The sequence below is a fragment of the Syngnathus scovelli genome, chromosome 2 (assembly GCF_024217435.2).
Source record: "Syngnathus scovelli strain Florida chromosome 2, RoL_Ssco_1.2, whole genome shotgun sequence".
In the NCBI taxonomy this organism is placed as follows: domain Eukaryota; kingdom Metazoa; phylum Chordata; class Actinopteri; order Syngnathiformes; family Syngnathidae; genus Syngnathus; species Syngnathus scovelli.
Window position 1 is genome coordinate 15,689,740 of NC_090848.1, and position 25,520 is coordinate 15,715,259.

The 25,520-nt window shown below is 40.9% G+C and overlaps 1 protein-coding gene across 1 annotated transcript; it reads left to right on the forward strand.

Annotated features, from left to right (window-relative positions):
* The first annotated feature begins 783 nt into the window (after positions 1-783).
* Positions 784-25,305, forward strand: si:dkey-11f4.7 (piezo-type mechanosensitive ion channel component 2). The gene is made up of 56 exons (XM_049752955.2): positions 784-973; positions 4,313-4,408; positions 5,345-5,446; positions 5,532-5,577; positions 5,737-5,896; positions 5,964-6,165; positions 6,888-7,101; positions 7,197-7,362; positions 7,881-7,973; positions 8,070-8,111; positions 8,192-8,324; positions 8,444-8,589; positions 9,078-9,344; positions 10,496-10,601; positions 10,680-10,801; positions 10,919-10,978; positions 11,610-11,758; positions 11,821-11,985; positions 12,447-12,488; positions 12,670-12,702; positions 12,876-12,991; positions 13,126-13,310; positions 13,394-13,570; positions 14,020-14,178; positions 14,328-14,528; positions 14,614-14,818; positions 15,007-15,108; positions 15,190-15,355; positions 15,935-16,178; positions 16,672-16,768; positions 17,089-17,248; positions 17,341-17,430; positions 17,743-17,831; positions 17,964-18,029; positions 18,303-18,412; positions 18,517-18,637; positions 18,881-18,955; positions 19,040-19,206; positions 19,278-19,477; positions 20,101-20,259; positions 20,388-20,672; positions 20,765-21,023; positions 21,158-21,346; positions 21,478-21,673; positions 21,858-21,984; positions 22,094-22,241; positions 22,337-22,551; positions 22,630-22,788; positions 22,861-23,008; positions 23,156-23,344; positions 23,468-23,560; positions 23,735-23,904; positions 24,056-24,172; positions 24,279-24,358; positions 24,503-24,722; positions 24,797-25,305. Exons 2-56 carry the CDS (start codon positions 4,378-4,380, stop codon positions 25,047-25,049), a joined length of 8,016 nt encoding a protein of 2,671 aa, XP_049608912.1. The 5' UTR covers positions 784-973; positions 4,313-4,377; the 3' UTR covers positions 25,050-25,305.
* The last annotated feature ends 215 nt before the right edge of the window (positions 25,306-25,520 follow it).

Consider the following 25,520-nt stretch of genomic DNA (forward strand, 5'->3'; position numbering starts at 1 on the left):
GAGAGAGAGAGAGAGAGAGAGAGAGAGAGAGAGAGAGAGAGAGAGAGAGAGACGCCGTAGTGGTAGGGGCTTGATTTCATGGTCATGTGACCAGGCGTCAGTGGTCTCGCCATGACGTCACACCTACTTCCGGGTGACAAAAGCTTTAGTAAACTAAAATAAAGGTCAGAAGTTAATGGCTTGAATCAGTGAGTCTTTAACCAGTGTGCACAGTTGTGTGCCATGTGAGCTCATCAGGGGTGGTGCTGGGAATTAACCACTGTTAATGCATCATGTAACTACACTGAAAAATAGTTGTTGCTTTTTCATTTACTCAATTTAATTTTACAAAGTGGTTACAGGAAATAAAATCAATATGGACCCAAATACATTTTATTTCGTGCAAACGCTTACACTTATTCAAATAAAATTGAGTAAAATCAAGGCACCATTTTTCAGTGTATCTCGATGTGGGCCAAAATATTGAGACACTTATATAGAGAGACGTTTTTACGGAAGAGGATTAGGGCCAGTGAAGAAAAAAAAAAACAGGGGTGACAGAATTCTGACTTTATTCTCAGAATTCTGACTTTAAAGTCGGAATTCTAACTTTAAAGTCAGAATTCTGAGAATAAAGTCAGAATTCTGAGAAACAAAGTCAGAACCCTGTCACCCTTCGTTCTTTTTCTTCTTCACTGGCCCTAATCCTCTTCCGTACGTTTTGGACCGTTCTACTGTAGAATATTCCTTTTATAACCGAGCATGTCAATGTATTTGTGATAGAGGTACTGCAGATTTAGGAACATCAAACATGTGAGACCTGAAATTCTATTGCTTTGACGTCCTTCAAACAGAAGGTGGCAGCACTCTCCCAACTCTGTGCAGGAGCCCTCAAGAATCAGCGTGTTTTACTACTCTGGGTTTCACAGACCAAGCCTTCAACAATTATCCCCTGTGAAATCAGTGTGAACAACTGCCTCAAGGTTCGCAATAGGTAAAATTAGAAATTTTTCATCCAAATTAGAGTATCTTTGTTTTCAGAACGGAAGGGAACAAAATATAGGAGGAGAATGGCACTGTTCGCCAAGGGCTAATAATTCGCAACTTAAACTCAAGATTAGTTGAGCACAGTAACCTTTTCGTATTTAAATTTGAACACTGTTAGAAGTGCTGAGGTGGCTGAGGTCTTTTAAGCGCCACTTTTATGTCTACATAGGCCAACAGTATATTCAAGATTTGTTATTTCTAATGCTAAATACAACTAAGTTATATTTTCCGTGGACACAAACATTAGCAATTGTAACCTTCTAAAACTAGATAACGTGATTCGGTCTTAGGCGCTTCCTTTAAAGTGAACTTGTTTCCAATTCATCCAGAAGAAGCAAAGAAAGTAAAAGTAAATTTGTGTATGTAGAACATATCATACACAAGGCACCGTGTGTGCTCCACACAACCAAAAGCACAACACCTAAAAGCATTTACAAAATAAGAACATTCAGAGGCAAAGCAAAGAAAATTAAAAGTAACTTATTAAAACTGCTAAAAGAATGTATACATTGACTACATTTAAATGCATTTACTAACAAATTATTGAGAGACATTTAAAAGCAAAAGAAATACATAAAAATAGCTTACTAACATTACAAAATGACGTCATAGTGGAATTGATTTTAAAAATGTTTAAAAGAGCTTAATCAAAGGAATGTGAATACATCATCATTGATCCTAGTTTGCAGAGTAGTATCAGCCCTGAGAGACTCATCTGTTCTTATGGGCTTATTCTTCCCCTCCAAACTCATCTAAGCTTAATTTTCCAGATTTTTCTTTTTGCACCGAGATCAAAAACGGCCCACTTCCAAACTGTTTTCAGAACAGTAAAATTCAGACAAGACTCCTGACCACCCCTGGCTAGCACATAGTTCTGCCAGCGATGTTAATTGGCTTAGTTTGTTGTTTATACAATTAATTTGTAAATTAATTAAAATGCTACTCCCTCTAAATTGCGGGTAAAATGGAGGAAACTAATCATTGAAAACAACACATTGGCCCTGAAAGAAAGACACCAGCCCACTGGGTGTTTGCCCTTTTTACCAGATGGCCAGTCTAGTTGTTTCCACCTAATTCACATCCGTTGTTCAAATGGGTGTCACTTATTTTCAAATATTGCGGAACAAAAAAAAATAAAAATCAGTTTTGCTTGTCCAAGCACCGATCATTCCTCTGTCGTCACACCAGTGCTTAATGGCCTGGCAGCCATGAATATTAGATACACTTCCCTTCACCCTGCAGCTCAGATATGATGAGCCAGCCTTATGCCTTTGTAAGCAAACAAAAGTGCAGTGTGATTATGATCCTGGTGTCAGATATGCAGAATGCTAATTAACTAATTATATACAATTATATTAACAATCATAATTTCACAAAAGTGAACGCTCACAGAAATGATACAAATGCCACAGGACGACGATCATAATAACAATTGACCAAGTCACTCTATTTTACGAGCGTTATATTTATGATTGTCGGTGATATAGTGACATCAGACTGTCCCCCAGAGTGAGATTAGTCTCAATTTCAGCATAGTAACAGCAATGTTTGGTCACAAGCCATTAGTATGTTTGAGAGAGAAAGGGAGCTCGAGAGAGGTGAGGGAGCGGAAAAGAGGGACTGTAGAAGACCAGAGGCACTCTTCACCCTCATTCATAAGAGGAGAACTCTTCGCATTCTCTTGGGCTCTGAGAATCCCAAACTTTATTCTGGCCCAGCCTCTCCTTCTTGGATCATGCGTGAGACCATGTAGATTTTCAAAACATTGACCTGCTTGTGAGGACGTTGAAAAGTGAGGAAGATAAGCATCGTTAAAGGAGACAGGCATCATGGCTGGGGACATGGTGGTCGGGATGCTGTACAATTTATTACTGCCACTCACGCTACTCGCCGGTGAGTCTTAATTATGTTTGAAAGTGATTCGCTCATTTGTCGTATATTTACAACATTTGTGAGAATATAGATATGCATGAACAAAGACAACCACGAAGCCACTGTGTGTGATGTTTCTCGTGTATTCTAAACAAAAGAGGATAAAAGTTCAGAACCAAGAACAGCACATATCCAGTGCTTCACCAACTTAGCCTATCTGTCATGAAAATTTGAGCGTTCACGAGAATTCAGAAATTAGCTGAATATTCAACTCCCCAATATTTTTTTTTTTTTTTTTGGGGGGGGTGTTCACAAATGCGAACAAGTAAATAGAGTTTGACTTCAATATTGTAATAACCCAAATTAGGTAAGCTACCTTTTGTGAAATAAATCAAACTTATTATAATTATTTGCATTTTGAAAAATAACATTGTTTATTATTTTGTTTTTTGGGGGAGGATCAAAAAAGGATAGATAATTTATGAATATATGTATTGTCGGCCACATAGCATAATTGGAATACAAAAAGAAAAACACAAACTGGGACTTTTTTTATTGTGTAATTTTCCCTTTGCTTACTGATTTACTAATCCGGTTGATCTTTTTCTTACAATATAAGTTAAAAAAAAAAAAAGTACCAATGTGTGTTCCAAAAACTTTGAAATATGATTTAGGCAATTATACTATATGGCCGATAATATGATTTATTTTTTAGCGTTAAAAAATTCTGGAAATAAACACCAAAGAAGAAGAAACACACACACACACGCACATAATTAATCCTCATAAATCATGCATGAATCACAGAGCATAAAAAGACTAAAATGGCAGTAAAACAAATAGATTACAATGTCTTCCTCGAGAAATGCATGCGCACACACGTACACAAAGTAAATTATAATAATATCTTAAACTTTATATGCTTTTTTTTTTATTTGAGAGAGCAGAATATCTTAATGTATCCTGAATAGTTTAGTAGCTTAGTTAAATATGCTTGTTCAAGTTCAGTCACTTCTTTCTTCTTTTGATAGTGGGATTTTACACATTAGAATCCCTCCATCCATTTTCCAAAGCGCATATCAACATTGGGGTTACATGTGAGCAGGAGCCAAACCTAACTTTGGACCTGAAGAGGGGCTGGACTCCTCTGGACTCCTTACTCGCAAATCGCAGACATTAAAAGAGAAAGGAAACAAGAAGTGAAAGTATTTGGTGGTGGAGAGCTATCATTAAAAATCAAGTTTTGCCTGAAAAAAGCCCCAAAACAATTTATGGCTTCATGTCAAACTGTGGCGAGCACCAAAGGTTCATTTTAGGAAATTCCTATTTGGGTGATGTTCTGGTAATGGGCACAGTGTCGCCAGTTTTCTCAGAAATTTGATGAAATAAAATCGAAACTGTTTTCTCAACACAGCGGCCGTTTTCCGATACAATGGACTGTCGGTGGTCTACTTCCTGTTTCTACTCACCTTGCCGCTGATGCCAAACCCAAGTTTGCTCACACTGAAAGGTGAGAGTTGCCCTAGTTTTGAACATGTTCCTAAAAAACACAATTCACATCTGCAATTTAGTAGAATTACACGTCTTGCCACCCATCAATTTTCCAAAGCGTTTGTCGCAATCAAGGTCACGGGTTAGCTGGAGCCTGTTTGCTGATTTTGGATGAGGGTATTTTAGGGTATTGCTTACTATATTCTAATGAATTACAACCCCCCGCACACACACCCACACTCACTCACACTAACACACGCACTTTGTAAAGGGGATGTGGTTGAACTTGGAATAGTCAAATCAATTATACATAGCTTGGTAATTACAGTAAGGAATTAAAAGTTGTAATGTCAGCATTCCTCCATTCTTTTACTGTCCATCTAAAAACTGTTTGCCTTTCAGTCTTTGAGTCTCTTAAAGCTCCACCCAGCCCGCAATGATGTTCACCCTCCTAATATGAGCTTGCCTAAGTGCCCAAGTGTGTGTACGCAGCATCCTGCATACGTGTAAATGTGTAGGTGTGCTCGTCAGGTCATTGCGAGACTACCGCTCACTCTGTGTGTATGTGAGATTATGTATGATTCATACCGTTTATAGGAGAGAGGTTGAAGTGATATGAAGCTTTTAGGGAAAAAAACCTGAACATCAATAACAAAATTGCTGGCTCAGCTAGAATCATTAGCACTATGTATAATGCATTCAACCGTCTCATTACAAACACACAACTAAGCTACAGTGGGACATCTCAAGGTACAATAGAATCCATTCCGAGACATTGCTGGAATAAATCATTTGTTAAGGGCCCAAACAGACACCATCATTAAGTAAGATACTGTTCAGAAAAAAAAGTAAAACACTCACTTTACATTAATAATAACATGAAATTACCGGGCTGGACGGACAGATGGATGCTTTACCCTACCTGACACCACCACTTCTTTCTTCTTCTCTTTAGCTAACACAGGGCAGTTCCTGCGAAGGATCATCTACACTAGTTTGATGTTCCTGACCCTGCAATGCTTCATGCAGATCCCTTTTGCCTACATCACCCCACAGGGTAGAGTAAAATACTGTTCCAACATCACTGCCAGCATGAAGTGTTCTGATCGCGTTTGTGCTTCACTTGATGATCTTTTTAACAGTTAGTGGCTACTGGGAGGATTTCCTCTACCATGTGGGCATTGTGAGGTATGAGTTCACATTCAATGCATTTGCCAAGAATCTTCCCCTTTAACTTGCTAATATACCTAGGTTTTGGATATTGGTCTTGTCAGGTGCATGAGGTCAAATCAATCAAATGTTATTTCTGTCATTTCTACAAATTGAAAAAAAAATCTTTGCTTCTAGATTCAGTTCTGTCGATCCAGGGAACATTGTGCGTCTCCTGGCACCCGACCTTGGCCTTCTCGTCTCCACCCTCTTCATACTAAGACTTTGCAAAAAGCTACTACGAGCTGCGCCTCAGGTCAACCTTCACGAAAATGGGATCCCACCCTCTGATTCCGAGGTAAGGAGTCGGGAAGATGCGCCAGGAATCAACAGGGATGTGACTCAGCTTGTTTTGGGTTTGGCAGGACCCAGAGACCTCCGACACAGAGTCCGATGGAGGCAGCGAAAGCTCCGACAGCTCGGACGAGAGTACCGTGCCGGTTGAGTCCGTTCCACCTCAATTTGTTCAGAAGCTGCTGATCTTTGCTGCTGGCTTTAGGCTGCTGTTGTCCGCGATCATGAACACTGCAGGAAAAGTGGTTGTCACCTTGCTACTGGGACTGGCAGGTAACGTGCAGCAGGTTTTTGTCACAATGGCAAAACATGTTTTCTCACAGCAAAGTAAAAAAACAAAAACAAACGTAACTTCATTATTTATCCTAAAATGTCTGTGTCTTTATGTGCCCTGGATTTTACTGGCAATTAGTTCAGGTTCTACGCGGCCTCTCGCCCAAAGTCAGCTAGGATAGGATCAAACTTGCATGAGGATCCAACTTTCGAAAAGAGGATAATTGATGTTATACCAGTAGTTGGACTGTATATGGTCATTTTAAAATTGCTAAAGCAGAATTTTCTTCCCAAAGTTGTTTGATGCCAATGAAGTCAGGGCTCTCAAATTTCTTTATGGATCTTGCTACTTGCCAGAAAGGAAAATGGCCTTGCACACACCGTTTCCATTAAGATTGAAAGCATGCTATTTTCTCAAATCTCTAAGATCAAGTGTATTTGTCATTAAGCTCAGGAGTCAGAGTTTGTGCCGGATTATAACTCTTTAGCTAATTTCCTTCTGCGCTCTCTGTGGGAGGTAAAAAAAAAAGATTGAATAAAAAACAATAAATAAACTGAAAAATAATGGGCCAAATACAAATAAATCATATTCAAGGGACCTAAACCCTAAATGATGGATTAATTGATTAAGACGTGTCCCAATACATTTGTCCAGAAAGCTAAAGCATAAATGGTTAAATGTTATAGGTTTGTTTTCATACTATGTGTTTACGTATGCCCAGGTATCACTCTTCCGTCCCTCACCTCTGGTGTATATTTTGGGATGTTCCTCGGACTTGTGTGGTGGTGGGTGATTGGCCGATCCATCAGTCTGCTTCTCTTCAGCTCCCTATGTGTGATGATGACCATTTTCAGTGGAGGGCACCTTCTCGCGCTCTATGTTTACCAGTTGCCCCTGTCCCAGCAGCTGGTGCCGCCTGAGGATATCTATGCAAGGTATCCCGCTATTCATTGGCTACAGAGAAGACATTTAAGTCCAGATTTCAGTGTTGTGTTTTATTGATGCTTTTGGATATGTGTCCATGTCTCAGGATGTTTGGGATGACAGGAGTGATTCGAACAAACAGTTCTGACCCATATATGCTCGGTCTGCAGCCCAATGTTAGCTGGCCTGACTTCATCAACCCTTTTGTTCTGCTGCTGCTGTACTACACTCTGGTTACGCTGCTGCACAAATGGGTCCATATCACAGAGGAGGTTGGTCGACATTTTTTGGTGCTGCTTGACTAAGGAAAGTAAACGTTTCAAACAGGTTGACTCTTGAACTTCATAGAAAAAACTGGTTGTGTCTAGTCCATTTAGTGGCATTCAGCGGTCCAATGACAATAAAGCTATTTTCATTCTGAATCTAATTCAGAATTTGTAGGGCACAATTATTTTTGACCCAAGCCTTTAGTAAAAAAGATAATTTACAGTATAGGCAGGGGGAGACAGTAGGAACAAAATGACAGGAAGGATTATAGACTAAACGAAAAGAAAAAGATGTAAGATTGTAAAAGATGCAACTCATTTGAATCACTCTATGAACCTGAAGTCAAGTTTTTTTTTTTTAACACCAGCACCATCTCCTGATACAATGGGACATTGCAGTACTGTATTCTTCTGCGTAGTAGTTTCCTTGGGTAATGAGTTAGCTGGGGTGGCATACTGACTTTGGTCAGGGTTTGGGTTACATAAAGGCTATATCATTAACACTTTGGTTGACTTTTTTTTAGGGTAATGCTGATGGTGATGAGAGTCCACTCTACTCTCCAGATGCTCCGCCAAGCTTTTCCAGAGTTGTGTACATCTCAGGAGATAAGCATGATGTAAACAATCTGTATATCATGTGTTTATTGAAACGATTACTGGAATGTAGTAACATTTCAAAGAATTTACCAGGAAAATGTGTTCCCTTATTTCAGCTTTTGAGCAGCACAGATGAGGAAACATATCTACCTAATGAGGTGAATTTGGAATTCTCTTGATCGCGCAAACAATACTTTCATAGTCCTAATTTCCACCAATGTGTGTTCTCTTTCCAAAGCCAATGATCTTAATGAAGGAAAATACATGGCAAGGTGTCTACGGAGAGGACCAAGGAAGCCTGCTGGGGGGTGCCGGCTATACCAACTGCTACCCTCTCTCACACTATGAAGGCATCAATTCGCCAACGCACGGTACACATAAGCAAATATATCAAAAGATGTTGTCGTTGCTTTTTTCATTGCCGTACTGAATGTTAAAAATACCTACTCATGTTATTTACTGCTCTGTCTTTTCCTTCTGTTTGGCACAGAGAGCCAAGGTGAAATGGAGAGGACTGACCGGTCCTTGGCAAGTCTGACAGAGACATCTCCTCCTGAGTCAGGCCCGAGCGGTCTGGTCATCTTTGGTAGACTGGTCCAAAAACACAGCTACGTCAGCGCCCTCATCATCATGATGGTAAGACGGCATTGACCAACCATGAATTATAAATAGATTTGTAATTGAGTGGATGAATCTTGAGTGCTCCCAAATGTCCAAAGGAGTAAATCCAACACGGATATTAGTGTTCTAATTATGTTATTAGTGCTCACTGCTTAGGAATGTACACAAAGAGGCTAAATGTTTTATTTAAACAATATTGAACGATATTTTCTAAGAGACCGAAACAAAATGATCAAAATGAAACAAACTTGAGCAATTAGAAAGCTCACCAGACAAAAATGTTCTTTAAAATGCCTATGGAACAATAGTGTCTGATTTGAAAATAATCAAATAGGGCTGAACGATTCATCAAACTTTTAATTATGATTTGGATTTCGGCTTCAAAATAAGCAAATAAGGCTGAACGATTAATCCAAAATGTAGTGCAGCACTTCTATTAAAAATGCCCTCTATAAATAAACTCAAGCAGTACTTGTGTGCCATACATCCTGTCTGCTCCAAAGGTGTGGAGTATCACCTACACCAACTGGCTGACCTTTGCTCTGCTGGTTTGGTCCTGTATCATCTGGATGATGCGAGATCGACGGCGGTATGCCATGATGTCCGCCCCATTCCTGGCCGTGTACGGCACCGTCCTCGTGGTTCTGGGCTTTGTCAGCGGGTTGCGCCTGAGTCGGGCTGAACTGTACCCCGGTCTTCCACCGGCTGTCATAGAAGACTTTGACCTGAACAGTTATCACCCTGCACCCTGCATCCACTTGGCACCTAAGGTAACATACGGGCAAGATACACGAAAAGAAGAACCATCTAAAACTGGCTGTTGTTTCAAGTAGCAATTAGAAGATGGCAAATCTTTGCCAAGGCTGAGCAAACCCAAGTTGTATCAGGACTAAATTATAAACATTCATCGATAGTGGTTGATATTAAGTATCTTTTACTGGTTTTGAATTGTCTTGGTGGTCTGGAAACTTCTTATCATTCTGAATTGCTTTTTCCCTATGAATAGTCACAATGTTAACTCTGGCTTAGGCTATGTCGTCTTTCTTAAAGTCAGGATGCACACTCAGGTTAAGCATAGTGAGCACAATGTTAACAAAATACAGTGTACAGTTTTGTTGAATTTACTCACTTTTGTTTTATTTAAATGTCATTTTTGATTGCACAAAATAAAATGATCTACATTCAGATACCTTACTTGAAAAATGTAAATACAATCATAGATAGATTTCTGTAACACTTGCTGACTTGTGTCAGATTGACTCATGACTGATAAGACTATTGAGCAGGTTTGTGCTTACTGGATATTTCCTCTTTAATTAAATCAGAGGATGATAAAATCAGACACGTGGGAAGTCAACTGTGGTCAGATAGAGCAAAGTCTGTGTTTGGTGAAGATAATGGGACTTGGGTTACAAATGTTTAAAAGGAAAGGTCAGGGAACTATTGAACACAAATAAATACTCCATGAGAACAAAACAGCTGTACAGTATTTACAGTAACTGTTATTTAAATGCAATAATTAGTGAACCACTATTACTATTAAAAAAATGTGAAGTTAAAAAAGTTAAACTACTTACTTTTTCATATAGAAACAAGCTACAAAATGTTTTCCGAGCAATATTATCACTTTGTGTTTTTTTGTAGCCTCTCCTTGGCTACATTCATCTGCTTATGTAATTGATATTGAATTCATTGTAAGGCTCACGTTTCCCTGCCTAGAAATTTCCTTTTCACTGGTTCGCTCTATATTTTTACTGCCAGAATGGTCCACTTTTTTGTGGCAAAAGAAAATTCAAACACAGCTCTTTTAGAAGTGTACTGAGATGAATTCTCCTGAAATTTACTGACGTGTTGTGTGACGTCACGCATGGTAATAGTTTAAAATTCAACTTGTGCATGTTATGTGGAACTATGTTTGCAGGTTTTCTACAGCTTCAGCTTCTGGTTGATGTTTCGTCAGCAGCTGAAGGAAAGACAGGAGCAAAGGCTGAAGGCCAGATCGCTTGATGAAATCGAAACTATTCAGCGTAATTCAATTCTCTTGCTTTGTCAAAGGGATTTTATATCACTTAAACGAACTTAACTTTTGCTTCTCCCTTTTGTAGCAGAGGAAAACCAGCCGTCACCTATTGCAGCCATGCTGATCTCAGGAGTGAAAGGGTTTCTGGTCAAATACTGGATCCTCTTCTGCTGTTCCATGTTCTTTGTGGTCAGCTTCTCTGGAACGGTACACATGCACCGATAAACAGTTGCAATGTTTCAACAATGTTTGGCAATTTTTGCATAAAATGACAGAAATGTAAATGTATCTGTATCTAATCGTGACTTTGTATCACTTGCTCAGGTGGTTGTCTACAAGATTCTATACATTGTTCTCTTCCTATCCTTCGTCGTCCTGTACCAGGTCTGTGATCTAGTTGCTCTGGTTCAATATTAGACATGGCCGATACAAGCTACAACCATTGCTAGTACTGTTTTTTTTTTTGTAAATACCAACATTATGATACAGCTCTTTTTTTTCCTCATATCTGAATAATATTTAGAAGGTCTCAGCTTTTCAGGTCTTCTAAGGTATCTTAACTCAGGCAAGGCACCAACATACTCAAAGTGGCCCTTTGTATTGATTTCAAGCCTTAAATCCCATTTTCCTGTTTTTTCTTGCCCTTTTTGTGTTTTTTTGCTGACCTTTTAGATACATGCTGCACACTTAGCTCACAAAAGCCTAATGGCTGTAAAGGTGGCGGCTACAAGACACCATTAATTCTCTTATTTGAAAATTGTCAGCAACCCTGTGGTCTATTTACATTCAGGAGTAGAGACGAGAATTCCTTGATCAGTTCGGTAATGAGCCATTATTGATTTGTTGACAATCTTTGAAAAATTAATTGACTACATTTCTTCAAAATCAAATTCACAAGCCTGCTATGAAAACGTAAATAGTTGTTGAAAAAGCTGTCAGCATGGAAATGAAAAGAAACAAAAGTGGTAACCTCTAAATATTAATGATGATGTCATGCCACATTTCTGTAACTTAGGTTCGTTTTGACCTGTGGCGTCGATACCTGAAGATGTTCTGGGCGGTGGTGGTCGGCTACTCCATGCTGGTGTTGATCGCAGTCTACATGTACCAGTTCCGAAGTGTGTCTGCACTCTTCCGACAGATCATGGGCATGTCCGAGGATGGGTAAGTAACAATTAATGACTCACAGATTTTGAATTTGAATTTCACCTTGCATCTTCGATTAGTCTTCGAGATCTGGGGTTGGAACGCTATGACACCGTGGAGCTTTTTGCCCGTATTCTCCTACCTGCGGCCTTCCTATTGGCTTGTATTCTCCAGCTGCATTACTTCAACTCCGACTTCCTGACACTCAGTGACATCGACAATGTTCCTGTCAGGCAAGTTCCCAGGTGAGAGGGAAGACAATTCTTGATTTATACTCTCACCAAAAGTGGATGCACAGATTAAGTACCTCCTGCCATCTACTGGAAGTGGATTCATGATCAAACAAAGACACATGAATCATTTTATTTATTTATTTATTTTACCAAATAAGTGGATAATATATGGCACAATGGTTGCGAATCTGTGCTCAACAAAAATAGGCTCATGCTCTAATTACTTGCTTCATGGTGCATTGAGACCAATAAACACCTGTCTAAAATAGATCCATATTTTTCCTGTCTGAAAAAAACAGATCACAGATGATATTTTTTGATTGTTGAAAAGTTGCTGATACCAGTTTAACCAAAACATCAGAAGAACAGCGAACAACTCTCAGATCCCGCATTTGCTTTAGGGGCACCAAGTAAGTTCAGAAAAATCCTTTAAATAATCATTGTTTTTTTTTCTTCATCTATTCTTCATTTAGAGAAGAACATCTCAGAAGTTCAGTCTACATGATTTCTGACATGTAAGTCTTCATCCCTCCTTGCATGTTTTAAGTTCAAAAGAAATAACGTATTGAAAACAAATCGATACCAGTTTGGTTTTAAAAATGTATAGTAAAGAAGAAGACAGTAACAGAGACAGCAGTCACTATAATCTTTCTCCGTCTGTCTGCCTCCCCCCACCTCTCTCACTCTTATTTCCAGTATTAAAGAAAACATTGAAAAGCTCCGGAAAAGGTAAGCATAAGAAATCTGAAACTGAGAAATGCCAAAAAGTAAAACACTTGTTCCTCCGTTGTTCAATGAAGTCTCACAAAAGCTTTTGTGCCGTTTTAAAGGCATATTCTTTCCTCAGAATTGTTGCTGCGTTCCAAACTATCATTTTATTTTGGAAGTTCTTTTTCTTGCAGACTTGTAAAGGAGAACATAAGCAGTGGGAAAAGTCAGGAGACTTTGGACATCATGGAACTGCAGATGAGCTCAGAAGGAGTTGACGAGGAGGGCCAGGAGGAGACGAAGGGAGAAGGTAACGCCATTTGTCTGTGGTTCTTTTGCAAGATCCATATTAAGTTGGGCAGATAATTGATTATGTATCATATGGTTATTTATATGAGCAAGAAAATATTTATATTTGGCACACGGTACATGTCTGCCTCTCAGGTTTGGAATCTGACCAGGCCAGCAGTTGTGAGGACAAGTGGGTTGTGATTGTGGACCGGGCCAGCCTGCTGCTCATTCAGGCTCTTTTAGGCCTCCAGAAATTTCAGGAGCTCACCTGGAGACTAATGGAGCTCCATGGCTTCAAAATAGTGTCATCTGGCATCATCTGGGTGTCCTTGAAAGAGGTGGAGTACAGCTTAAAAGACCGGAATAAACAGGTGTTAATGTTTTCTGCTTGTGATCTGTTTCCACTGTTCTGCTGGATCAGGTTTCTCTCACGAACTTGCTCTTCCTGGTGCTATGGGTCTTTGCGATCCCGTTTCAAAAGTTACGGCCGACGGCATCCAGCGTGTCCGCCGTGTGGGCCTGCGTCATGGTGGTGTGCAAGATGTTTTACCAGTTGAAGGTCATCAAACCCCTCGATTACTCCTCTAATTGCACAGCAGTAAGTGCTTCTGCTACTTGTGGGTGATGCCACACTGCTTTGAATAATTGACACATTTAATTAAATCAAGTAAAGCATTATTTATTGTATTTCTACTGTAGAATATTATTTATACATGAAGTCAATTCAACACAAGGCAAAAAGCTGTACGGAAAATATCAGGCAAAATAAATGAATTAGTTAAAACCCTTTACATGAATAAAAATTAAATAAATAAATTCCAAATTAGCTAAGGCTCTGGCTAAAAGACGTTAAAATAAACTACAATAAGCAATGTTTTCCTTGTTAAAGTCTAAAAATAAAAAAAATATTTCAATCAAAAATAAGTGAATAAGTAGGATACATTAGCTCAAAGCTTTACTGAACGGACCGGCCACCTTTAAATAATTTGTCTACCATTTTGTTTTTCAGAAAGAGCCGTTAACTTTTCCAATGTGTTTGTATCTCAGAATATGGTCTCGTCCAACTCCTCCAGCCTGGATGTAGAAATGAAGGGGAACATGCTGGAGCTGCTGAAGAGGTCCATCCTCTACAAGGAGCCCGTAGATCCCATCTACTGGTGTGGCGCCTTGCTCAAGTGTGAAGGAAGAATCCTTCCCTGCCTCAGGGTATCATTACATGTGCTACAATAACATTAACATCAATTCCCTTTGTTTCTCGGTTTCAATTGACACCTGAAAACTTTTGTCCATACAGTGTAGCTACACACAGTGTAGCTACATACTGTTCATTTGTGACATCATTGTGTGTGTGATAGAATCACCTTATGGTGTTGGGTCTGCTGGTGTTTGAAGCGACTGTCCATCGACACCAGCGCTATTTCCGTCTCCATAACAACCTCAAGCCGCCACCCTTCAGTATCCTCTTCCACGGGATCACCAGGCAGCACCTGGATCACGGCATCCGGCCCTGCATGAAGTACTTTGTCAACTTTTTCTTCTACAAATTTGGCCTTGAGGTGAATTTACAGTCGGCTGACAAGTATCTGTCATTTTAAAGTGGCCCCTTAACATCTTCATTTTTCATAAACCGTCCTCTTTTAGATGAGTTTGATTGTGGCAGTTAATGTGATTGGTCAGCGGATGGATTTCTACGCCTTGCTGCACTCCTGCGCTTTGATGGCGGTCGTGTCACGACGCCGCAGGAAGGCAATCGGGGAGGTGTGGCCTAAATATTGCTGTTTCACCGCTGGACTCATTGTACTGCAGTACTTACTCTGCATTGGCATCCCTCCTGCTCTGTGTGTCGGTATGGCTTGATTCTTAACAAAAGCTAACGCACGAAATTGCACAGATAAGATAGTTATAGAATTGAGGCACATCAGTGAATGACGATGGAATTTTTCATTTTCATGTCACGTTTTACAGATATTCGTCGCTTGGCAAATTTCATGGATTGTAATAATTAGTATCATTGCACTCATTGTTGCCTTTTAGATTACCCCTGGCGGACTGCAGTTCAACCTCTGACCTCCAATGTCATCAAATGGTTTTATATGCCTGATTTTGCCATGAGTCCCAATCCCTTATTCATATTCTGTGAGTATTTTGACCAAATTGTAAGCGTTTGTGTATTATAGCACACTTCCCATCTGTCTCTCTCTGGTTCTTTTTGTGTAGACGACCACCTCTTGCTGCTGTGCTCCTCCTTGCAGTGGCAGGTGTTTGAGGAGGAGAACCGGGCAGCAGTGCGACTGCTCGCTGGAGACAATGTGGAAATCAGCCGCAGTCTCGACCCCAGCTCCTGCAACCAGTTCATACCTGTGGACAACTTCCTTCACTGCAGGTCTGGAATAACTGCAATGCGTAGCACCGTGCTGGGAAAATAATTGGGGAAAGAATAGTCGTTCACTCAAGTTAAGCCCCACTTATTCCCATGGTTGCCACAAATTCACCTAGTAATCACAATTTTTTTATCCTCTCTTTGGTATGGGCCGAGAATCTTTGTTAAATGTGCATGTAGATGCACACTTCTGGCACACTTTTTCCAAATCCATCATCTCTAAGCTATTTATTGTTAAGTTTGAAATGATATTTAAGAAGCTCTGGTTTAACCTGTCCAAATTGCCCGTAGGTGTGATTGTGATATAATTTAAACCATTGATATTGGCACTTATAAACATTTTCAGGTGTAGTCCATTACTCAATTTTTTTTTTTTTTTTGCTATCTGCCACACACAATAAGTCCTAGTTTTACAAGAATCATAAACAGTGCTATCTGGTCAACTTTTGTAATAATCCTCCCTATAGGCCTGGTCACAATTTGTGACACCAATGTGTTAGTCCTTTTGTTTTAACGACAATTTGTAGCGTGATCTCACCGCTCATCAACTGTATCCAAAAACAAATTGCGCTCTGTCCCCAGGTCTTACCTTGACATGGTGAAGGTGTTTGTGTTCAGCTACTTTTTTTGGCTGGTACTTTGCCTCATCTTCATCACGGGCACCACTCGCATCAACATCTTCTGTATGGGCTACTTGGTGGCCTGCTTCTACTTCATGTTGTTCGGAAGCAGTGTGCTAATGCAGCCCGTCAAATACATCCTGCGCTTCTGGGACTGGCTCATTGGCTACACCTGCTTTGTGATCGCCATGAAGAACCTTCTCTCTGTGAGTCCACTAACTTTGTTAGACATTACTGGTATGTTAATTAAACAACAAATAGCACTGCTCTAAACATAACTGGTTGGTTGTACCAGCAAAAGAAGGAGGAATGATGGCTCACAGAAGAACCCATTACTACTCCGATGAGCCAAGCAATCCTCATTTGGATCAGCACCTAATTCACCTAAATACTGGCATAAACACCTGGAAGAACACTTTTGAGGCCAGAACATAAACAGAAGGGCTTATTAGTCCACACAAATCTCATCCAAGTCTGCTTTTATGGACCTTCCTTTGTGTACTGCAAAGAGATGAGATACCTTCCCCAAACTATTCCCACAATGTTGCAAGCATACAATTGGCCAAAATGTCTTGATTTGATAAATAATTACGGGATAACTAGGTGGCTTCGTCCAACCCTTACGGTCTCAATATTTGTGTCCGTATCATTGCATTTTTAGATGTACCGTGTCATGGTTTCTTTCATTTCTCTCTTCAGCTGGGTTCCTGTGCCTACTTGGGTAGCCTGTTGAAGAACGGCTGCTGGTTAATTCAGGCCTTTAGCATGTTCTGCACCATCAAAGGCTACGATGTCCGTGAGTCTTGCCACTGATTGACCGTGATCTATGTAATAACTTTGTCTGTCTCTTTTTTTTTTATAAAAGTAATCTTAAATATAAAACCCTTTACCCCTAGAACAATAAAACCATCAAAACATCCTTCGGAAATTTTGATACAAAAAATGACTTTAGGTTAATTCAAGACTAAATTGTATGCTAACGACTTATGTGCCCAGCCTCATGCAAGTTAGTTGGTATATGTTGCAGGTCACACGCAACCCTAACCAGTAGTATAGAAAATGAACGAATGGATATCTAATAACAGTATTACAAAAATATTCTTTTTGTGTTTTTAGCTGAACCAGATGACGAGTGTGAGCTGCCCGAGGGTGAGGCTGGCATCGTGTGGGATGCAATCTGTTTCACTGTCCTTTTAGCACAGAGGAGGGTCTTCCTGAGCTACTACTTCCTCTACGTGGTGGCTGACCTCAAGTCTGCCAAGATATTGGCCTCCAGGTCTGTAGAATCAGAATCTGATTTTTTTTTTCAACAACTAACATCCCTATTGATCGCTTTCTTTTTCCAAAATGTCCCTCTTGACCTCCCAGGGGTGCTGAGCTGTTTGAGGCCAAGGTAAAAAAGCAAGTTGCAGCCCGGCTGGAGCTGGAGCAGAAGTCTGTGGAGACACTGAAGAAACAGTAAGACACACAGGAGAAGGCGAATAGTCAAAAATGCCAGTCATTCTACTCCCCTCATTCTCTCATTTGTCCTAATGGAGTATGTTGACAAAATTAATTGGCACATGTCAATTAATGATGGGCTAAAAGCCTACATTACTAAATCTGAATTCTTCCTCCCCTAAGATGTTTTAAACAATTCCTTGTGCATGCGTGTGATGTTTGGAAAACTCAGAAATCCTTCTTGTAGCTGGAATGGAGAGGTGTCCCAATACTTTTGCCTTTGTAGTAAACGTTAGTAATCAGATGTAATTGTTACGCATCTTCTTGTAGGATGGAGAAGATTAAATCCAAACAACGGAATCGGCCAACACCAGCAGACAAAGAAGGACCTCCAGTTGAGCAGAAGCCAGAGAAACTTGGTACCCTTAATGCAAACACAAATCTGGGTCTTCCAGTCAAATGCTTGTCTTCCAGCATTTACACAACAACTGAATCTGCAAATATGAATGGACATGCACAGAGTGATCTATTTTTTTTTTTTTTTTTTTCAGATGAAGAAGAGAAGGCAAAGAAGGATGCCGGAAAATGGTGGAAGCCTTGGGTCTCACGGCCTGGAGGTATATAATGAAGCCACACCACATAACAAACAATAAACAATGAGGAGTAGATTACGCACCTCTTTTAACGTCTTACTGATTTAACAACGTTGGGCCCTGCCAGGAAGTGCACCACCTGTTGCCCAAGTCAGTTGGAGTTTATTTGACATTTTTTCTTCCTTTCATGAAAGTAGAGAGTAAAATACAAAATGATGTTCTCCAAATCAATACTAATTTGAATTAAGAGATTATGCTCTGGATATCGTCTGTGTGACAAAGCTCTGTTTCACACAGTGGAAAACAACTGTGGCTACCACCTGTTTGAGAGCGACAGTGAGGAGGAGGAAGAGGAGGCTCCCGAGAAGAAGGAGGAGGAACCCCCAAAGAAGAAATCTGCTTTTCAGGTTGGTTGATGCCAGAAGACAACAAAAACAGACAAAACCAAAAGCCGAGCTTAATGTCAAAGGTTCCTCATTAATTGTGTCTCGTATGCACGTCTTATTTTTAGCTGGCTTACAATGCCTGGGTCACCAGCTCCAAAACAGCTTTGAAGGACCTGAGCAGAGAGAAGAGGCGAATGAAGAAAGAAGAGAAGAAGAGAGCAAAGAGAGAGCTTCAGGCGCAGCAGAGTAAGGAGTTTGGGTACAAAAATGGGAGGACTTAAAAGACAAGTCAAAAAATATCTTTGCAATGTATGTTAAAAAGGCTAATTGAAGCATTTTTTTGGGGTGGGGGGTGTAGTAGTTCAACTAAAGTGCCGTGTTTTTGTGGCAAAATATCATTTTGCAAAATGTGTGGCACAAACATCGCCACACATTGTGTGGAGTGCTTACAATTTAACATGATAAAATGCAGAGCATCCTTTCTTCTAGGTGTTGATCGAGTCGACTCAAGTGAGGATGAACTTGACGAAAGCACAGTGAGGGAGGAAGGTGAAGAGGATAAAGGTAATGAGACATGAGTTACTTACCGTTAACACAACCCTTTTATCATAAAACAAAGTGTCAACATAAAAACATTTCTCTTTACAGAGAACATTTTACAGCGTCTCATCAGCACTTTGAAATTTGGCATAGCCTTCCTGCAATCACTTCTTGATGACCTGACTCAGGGTCTAAATTCATTCTGCAAAGATAACCTGGACATTTCCAAAGTGCTGCTCTTTGAGAGAGCATTACTCAGCCAGCAGCAGAAAAAGGTGAGAGGATACAAGATGGCACGTGTACAACACGTAACACGCTGTTTCTGTATTTCTCCCTCGCTCTGCAGGGCAAAGAGGTGAGCCAGCAGAGCGTGAAGCAATATTATGAGAGCTGGTTGTCCCGTCAAAATACGTTATCCTCACATGGAGACCCAGAAGAATGTGTGCCTCCTCCCTCACCACCAGCGGCTGTGCCCACCTCCCGCCACGCCTACATCAAACTCAAGAGCCAGGCCTCCAAGATGTCCTGGGCGAGCAGCGTCTCAAGGTAGCTCCACTGAACACTCTAAAACTGTCCTTCTCAAAGTGTGTTATGTGAAAGAATCACAGATTTCAATACAACATTAAATAAAACACAATCAAACAATATCCTTACAACTAAATATTAACTGATGGCAAGAAAATGGACGGAGACACATAATAAGTAAAAATTGCCAATTAATTTGAAACCTTTAAAAATGCAAAAGATTCCACTCGGCAGGAATGCTCATTATTAAACGTCTGAGCATCATCACTGCAAGTTTATTTTTATTTTTTTCAATATACTGACTGGTGATGACATCGGTCACGGCTAAACTGCTCTAAACTGTCGTTGTCCGCAGAAACCTCTGATTAGGTCCATCAATGACACGAAATTATCCTCAACACATACATTAAGCTTATTAAATAAGCAAAAAATACTTAATTGACTAAAATAACTTTTAAATTCAAAATTACATTTTGTTATGATCAAATGTTCCGGTAGCTACACCTTTCCTTGAAGACGCTCTAAAAAGTGGTTCATTCAAGAAAATCACATTTGATGATCACAAAAGTTTCATTCCATGAGCACTCTCGTTGTACGATGCTGCTGTTTTACTTAAATCGCACTCTCACCTCGTGGGCTGTCAGCTGTATGACCGAGGAGACCATGCTGGGCTCCCGGCAGCCAACTCAGGAGGAACTCGATGAACCTCCAGTGGCAGCGGCTCCCAGCCATCTCAGAAAAAGACTCCTGAAATCTGCCAATGTTGATTGGACCTCTTACGAAGCTGAGGAGCTCTCACAGAGGTGATGGAGTTTCATCAACACTTTAGCCCACTAAAAGAAAAACTGAATGAATAGCAAAAAAACAAAATATCATTCCTGTTCAGAAATGACATCACAGGTGCTACAATAATGCTGTTTTCTCTCAGCAGCGATGAGGCGAACCCCGTTGAAAAAGAATCGGATGTAGAGGAAGATGAAGAAGAGAAGTGGTGTGAACAAGAAGAGTCTGACGAAATGGAGCAACAACAAGATGAGGTGGAGGTGAATGATGAATCCCAGGAAATTGAGGACTATGATCACCCAGAGTACCCAGAAGCCACTTCCCTTGGCTTCCGGGAGGAAATCAGCGAAATGAATATGGATGGCATTGACCCTCCAACACCATTAAGTCAGGAAAAAAGGAACCTAACTGCCAGCGAACTGCTGCTCAACAAGTCAGTCGACACAATGATGACCAATCAGAAACAAGGGCTGCTATTTAAACTTGTTTATATTTCCCCCTCCTTCCCACCCGTCCGTCCCACAGAATGTTTGACAATGACGAAATCTCAGAGTCGGACAAGTTTTTCCTGACGCTTCCGAGGCCGCTGAAGCTGATCTTTGCCCTCTACAACACCATGGTGTCCAAGTCGGAGATGCTGTGCTACTTTGTCATCATCCTCAACCACATTGTATCGGCGTCACTCCTCTCTCTCATCCTGCCCATCCTCATCTTTATGTGGGCCATGCTGTCTGTGCCCCGGCCAACCAAACGCTTCTGGATGACTGCAATCATCTACACTGAGGTAACAACAGTTGACCCTCGCACACAACATAGAGTTGTGCATATACTGTATTGGTACAGATTTAGGATCCTTCAAAAGTCTTAATAGCCATTAAAAAGAAATAAGCTGGACTGACTTACCCATGTTTCTTTCAGCTGAACGTGGTGGTAAAGTATTTCTTCCAGTTCGGTTTCTTCCCCTGGACCACCTCTGCCTACCGAGGCATCAATGCAGAACGTCCCTTTGCCCTGCCCAACATCATCGGGGTGGAGAAGAAGGATGGCTACGTCCTCTTTGACCTCATTCAACTGCTTGCTCTCTTCTTCCATCGCTCTATTCTCAAGGTTCAAACAAGGAAAACTTCTTTTTATACAATATGTGCTCTCTCAACGGATCTGGAACATCACGCTGGAGAGACTTTGATTTCCATAATTCATGATAACAGTACGCTGTACTTGTTTCCATGACTACACAGTGCCACGGACTGTGGGACAACAAGGAAGTGGAGATGCCTGATTTCTTCAAGAAGTTAAAGAAGAAGGTGGACAAGAAGAAAATTACTGGGGGCGAAAAGGAGAAACAAGCACGCCGACTCAAGTTCCTCCCGCTCCAGTCGTCCACCACCTCCATCTTCCGTAAGCTGAAAAGAGGAAACTCGGCAGAATTTGATGGTGAGCACTCAAGATGCATGGCTGTAAAACGGTTTACACCCGCATGGTAATCGCAAAAGCGTCATGAGAAAATTGTCATGCAAATATAAAAAGGAGTTTTTGGACTCCATGAAGGTCTGCTATGCTACTGAATAACATTTGATTTTTTTCTCATGATGATTTCTTTATTTTTCTTCTCAACTAGGCAAGCCCAAGAGGGTGAACAGCAAGAAGAGACAACGTCGACAAAAGGCACCTCTGACCCGGAGACAGAGGATCCGGCAGCTGATCAGAGAGAAGATGCTCCAGGTTAAAACCACCGTCATCGAAGTGTGAGTTTCAAAAGTGACAATCAGTAGACGGATGGACGGACGGACAAACGGAACGATACATTGATGGATAGATAGATTTCACTCTTTTTTTTTTTTTCATTTGTTTCAGGGCCCTTCACATCTACTTACCCATAAGGCAGTTTTTCTATGACATCATCCATCCAGACTACAGCCCCGTATGTGACGTTTACGCCCTCATGTTTCTCATCGATGTTGTCAACTTCATCGTGACCATCTATGGATACTGGGCCTTTGGGGTAAGTGTCTGCCATACTGAGAATATATTCACGTGATATTTGTTGGAGCCATCTTCTTTATTAGTCAATACCATTATCCTCGTCTGTGTGTGTAGAAATACTCTGCAGCAGCCGACATCACCGAGTCCTTGTCTGAGGACCAGGTCCCCGAAGCCTTCCTGGTCATGTTGCTCATCCAGTTCGGTACAATGATAGTGGACCGGGCCCTCTACCTGAAGAAGTCTCTGCTGGGGAAGTGTGTTTTCCAAGTGGTGTTGGTGTTCGGCATCCACTTCTGGATGTTCTTTATCCTACCAGGAGTCACTGAGAGGTAAAGGGTTCATTCGTTCATTTGAAATATCGCACATCCGCTGACATCTCCCTTCCATGTCTTGTGTTCTGCTCAAAGGAGGTTCAACCGTAACCCCGTGGCCCAGCTGTGGTACTTTGTTAAGTGTATTTACTTTGGCCTATCTGCGTACCAGATCAAGTGTGGCTACCCAAATCGCATCCTGGGGAACTTCCTCACCAAGAACTTCAACTACCTCAATCTCTTCCTCTTTCAAGGGTACACAGGAGGTGTTTTTAAGTTTCAAGTTGTGGTAAAATAAACATAATATCATATTTTCTCCTCCTTTAGGTTTCGTTTGGTCCCATTCCTGACAGAGTTAAGGGCCGTGATGGACTGGGTCTGGACCGATACCACACTGTCCTTGTCCAGTTGGATCTGTGTGGAAGACATCTATGCCAATATATTCATCCTCAAGTGTTGGAGGGAGTCTGATAAAGTAACAATTGTGCTAGTTTGCATTTGGTCATTAAACACTGTTTTAGCAACATGCAAAAGATTTCTACAAGGTCTTGGACAGATTACTTAACACTGTCATCCAAGGGAAAAAAAAATATCATTCTTAAGTGCTTGATCATTGTTTCAGAAATTCCCCCACCCGCCAGGACAAAAGAAGAAGAAGGTGGTGAAATATGGCATGGGAGGACTCCTCATCTTTGCTCTCATTAGCATCATCTGGTTCCCACTGCTCTTCATGTCTCTCATCCAATCAGCAGCCGGTGTGACAAATCAGCCCGTTGATGTCTCCATAGAGCTCAGCATTGCTGGATATGAGGTCAGAAGGAATTCACGTCCTTGCTGTTTGCCTTTCAGTTTGTCGTATTTCCGCTTGTAAAAGGCTGGAGACATTTACTTACACCCAGGTGGTGAAAGAAAATTACAATCTTTGTGTTTCCAGCCTCTGTTCACCATGAGCGCCCAGGAGCAGAACTTGGTTTCATACTCAGAAGCGGCATTCAACCGACTCACCAAAATTTATGCAACTTACCCAGTGAGATGGCCTCTTCTTTAACAAAGCAAACGTTGACTTAAACACATCTATTAGTGCTTTGCAATCATTTATATTTAATAACCTGCAATTTAAGAATTTTTATTAGAGCTATTTTTTGTACCTGCCTATTCTACTTACACAATCCGATGGTTTTATTTACCCTCTCTCCTCAAGTCTGCTATGCAGTTCATAATGAACTATGAGGCTGAAGACATTATTATTGCAAAAATCAAGAGTGATGCCAGCCTACTTTGGACCATCAGCCCAGCCAGTCGCGAGGCCATGATTGAGGATCTCACCAACTCTCCTCATTTATATATGACACTACGCTGGACACTGCTCAGGTCAGGTTGACTGCTTCGAGTCTTTGTGAACACCATACAGGGAGCATTTTTTTATTATAAAAAATGTGGAAATTCAACTAGGATTCTGTTGTAATTTATTTGGCTATATTGGATGCCTTACATACGTACTTGTATCCTAATACTGTTTCAGAGATGCTGCCATATCAATGAATGCAGAGACAGTGGGGGAAAACACTGTGAAATTTGAGGATGAGGCCTTGAAGGAAGGAATAGTCCACATGCTCAAAGGCGACAGCAGCAAGCATGTGTAAGTCGCAGGGAACATACAACAAAAGAGTTTTGGTTTATAAGCTCGAGAGTCACACGCAAGTGAATATTTTCTCCGCATGAAAGCTGCTTCTCTGTTCTGGTAGGATCATTGACTCTCTGCTGCCCAAGTTCCTCAGGGGTCCCAAAGGAACAGAGTCCAAAATGGCAAGCAGGATGAACGTAGGTTAGTTGTTGCTTTAATAATAGTCAACACACCTTTGTTTGAGAATCTGCTTCCAACAGCCACAATAATAATCATATGGTGTTACAACAGGACTACTTCTCTTGACATTTTGGTAACAGCAAAACCATTTATGTTCCATCGAAGGTCATACTGATCGTCCAGAACTGCTGGGTTTCTTCAGACCTTTGTTACTCAAACTTCGAAAGGTCAACAGCACTTTGCTGCGGGAGGCAGACCAATGGTGGATGGTACAGGAGTGTACCCCGGCACTTGTCTCGTCTGACCACAAGTGTGACAGCATTGAAATCGTGGTCTTCAGCGACAAAGTCAGCCCGTCCAGTCTGGGCTTTTTGGCTGGACACGGGTAGGTAACCTGATTTAAACTAGGTGTAAAAAAAATAACACTTAAATTCACTTGGTTTACGTCTCGCTCCATAGCATTGTGGGCCTCTACATGTCAGTGGTGTTGGTCATCGGCAAATTCGTGAGGGAGTTCTTCAACGGCATCTCGCGCTCCATCATGTTCGAGGAGCTACCGTGCGTGGACCGCGTCCTCAAGTTGTGCACAGACATTTTTGTGGTGCGCGAGACTGGAGAGATGGAGCTGGAAGAGACGCTCTTCGAGAAGCTCATCTTCCTCTACAGATCCCCCGAGACCATGATCAAGATGACCAGAGAGAAGGACAGCTAGACTGGGAATGTTCTGTTAACTGTTCCAACAATGGCTGCAGTTGAATACATGATGACATTTCTACAGTATAACAGCACATAATGACACATTTAGGTGTTTGAATCATTACCGCAGAATACGAATGAATTGGTGGTCTACTTGATTGCATGCCTGAAAATTAGGGATTGAAACTAATAATCAATTACACAATTAATTGATTTGATTTTGTAGACTGTGTGGAATTGATCGTGTCTTGAAGAAACTGAGGCAAAAGACAGTGTCTTTGTACTTTCTTTTGTTTAAAACATGCAAACCAAAATGAATGTTAAGTTTCCCTATATTCTTTGTTGGCCCTGATTTCAGGTTTTGAACTTCCTTTGTATAAACCTTTGAGGAAGTCTTACACATTGAAAAACAATTTCAGTTTTTACCACAGTAACATTTTGTTTAAAGATTTTATCAGCTATAAAAAAATATATTACTCAAATGCCA

Bases quoted from the DNA above. Each gene is read 5' to 3' on its own strand.
- si:dkey-11f4.7 (XM_049752955.2), top strand. From the start codon at position 4,378: ATGCCAAACCCAAGTTTGCTCACACTGAAAG. The intron at 7,102-7,196 runs GTATCCCGCTAT...TCCATGTCTCAG, and splicing joins CCTGAGGATATCTATGCAAG to GATGTTTGGGATGACAGGAG. The intron at 22,552-22,629 runs GTAAAGGGTTCA...TTCTGCTCAAAG, and splicing joins CTACCAGGAGTCACTGAGAG to GAGGTTCAACCGTAACCCCG.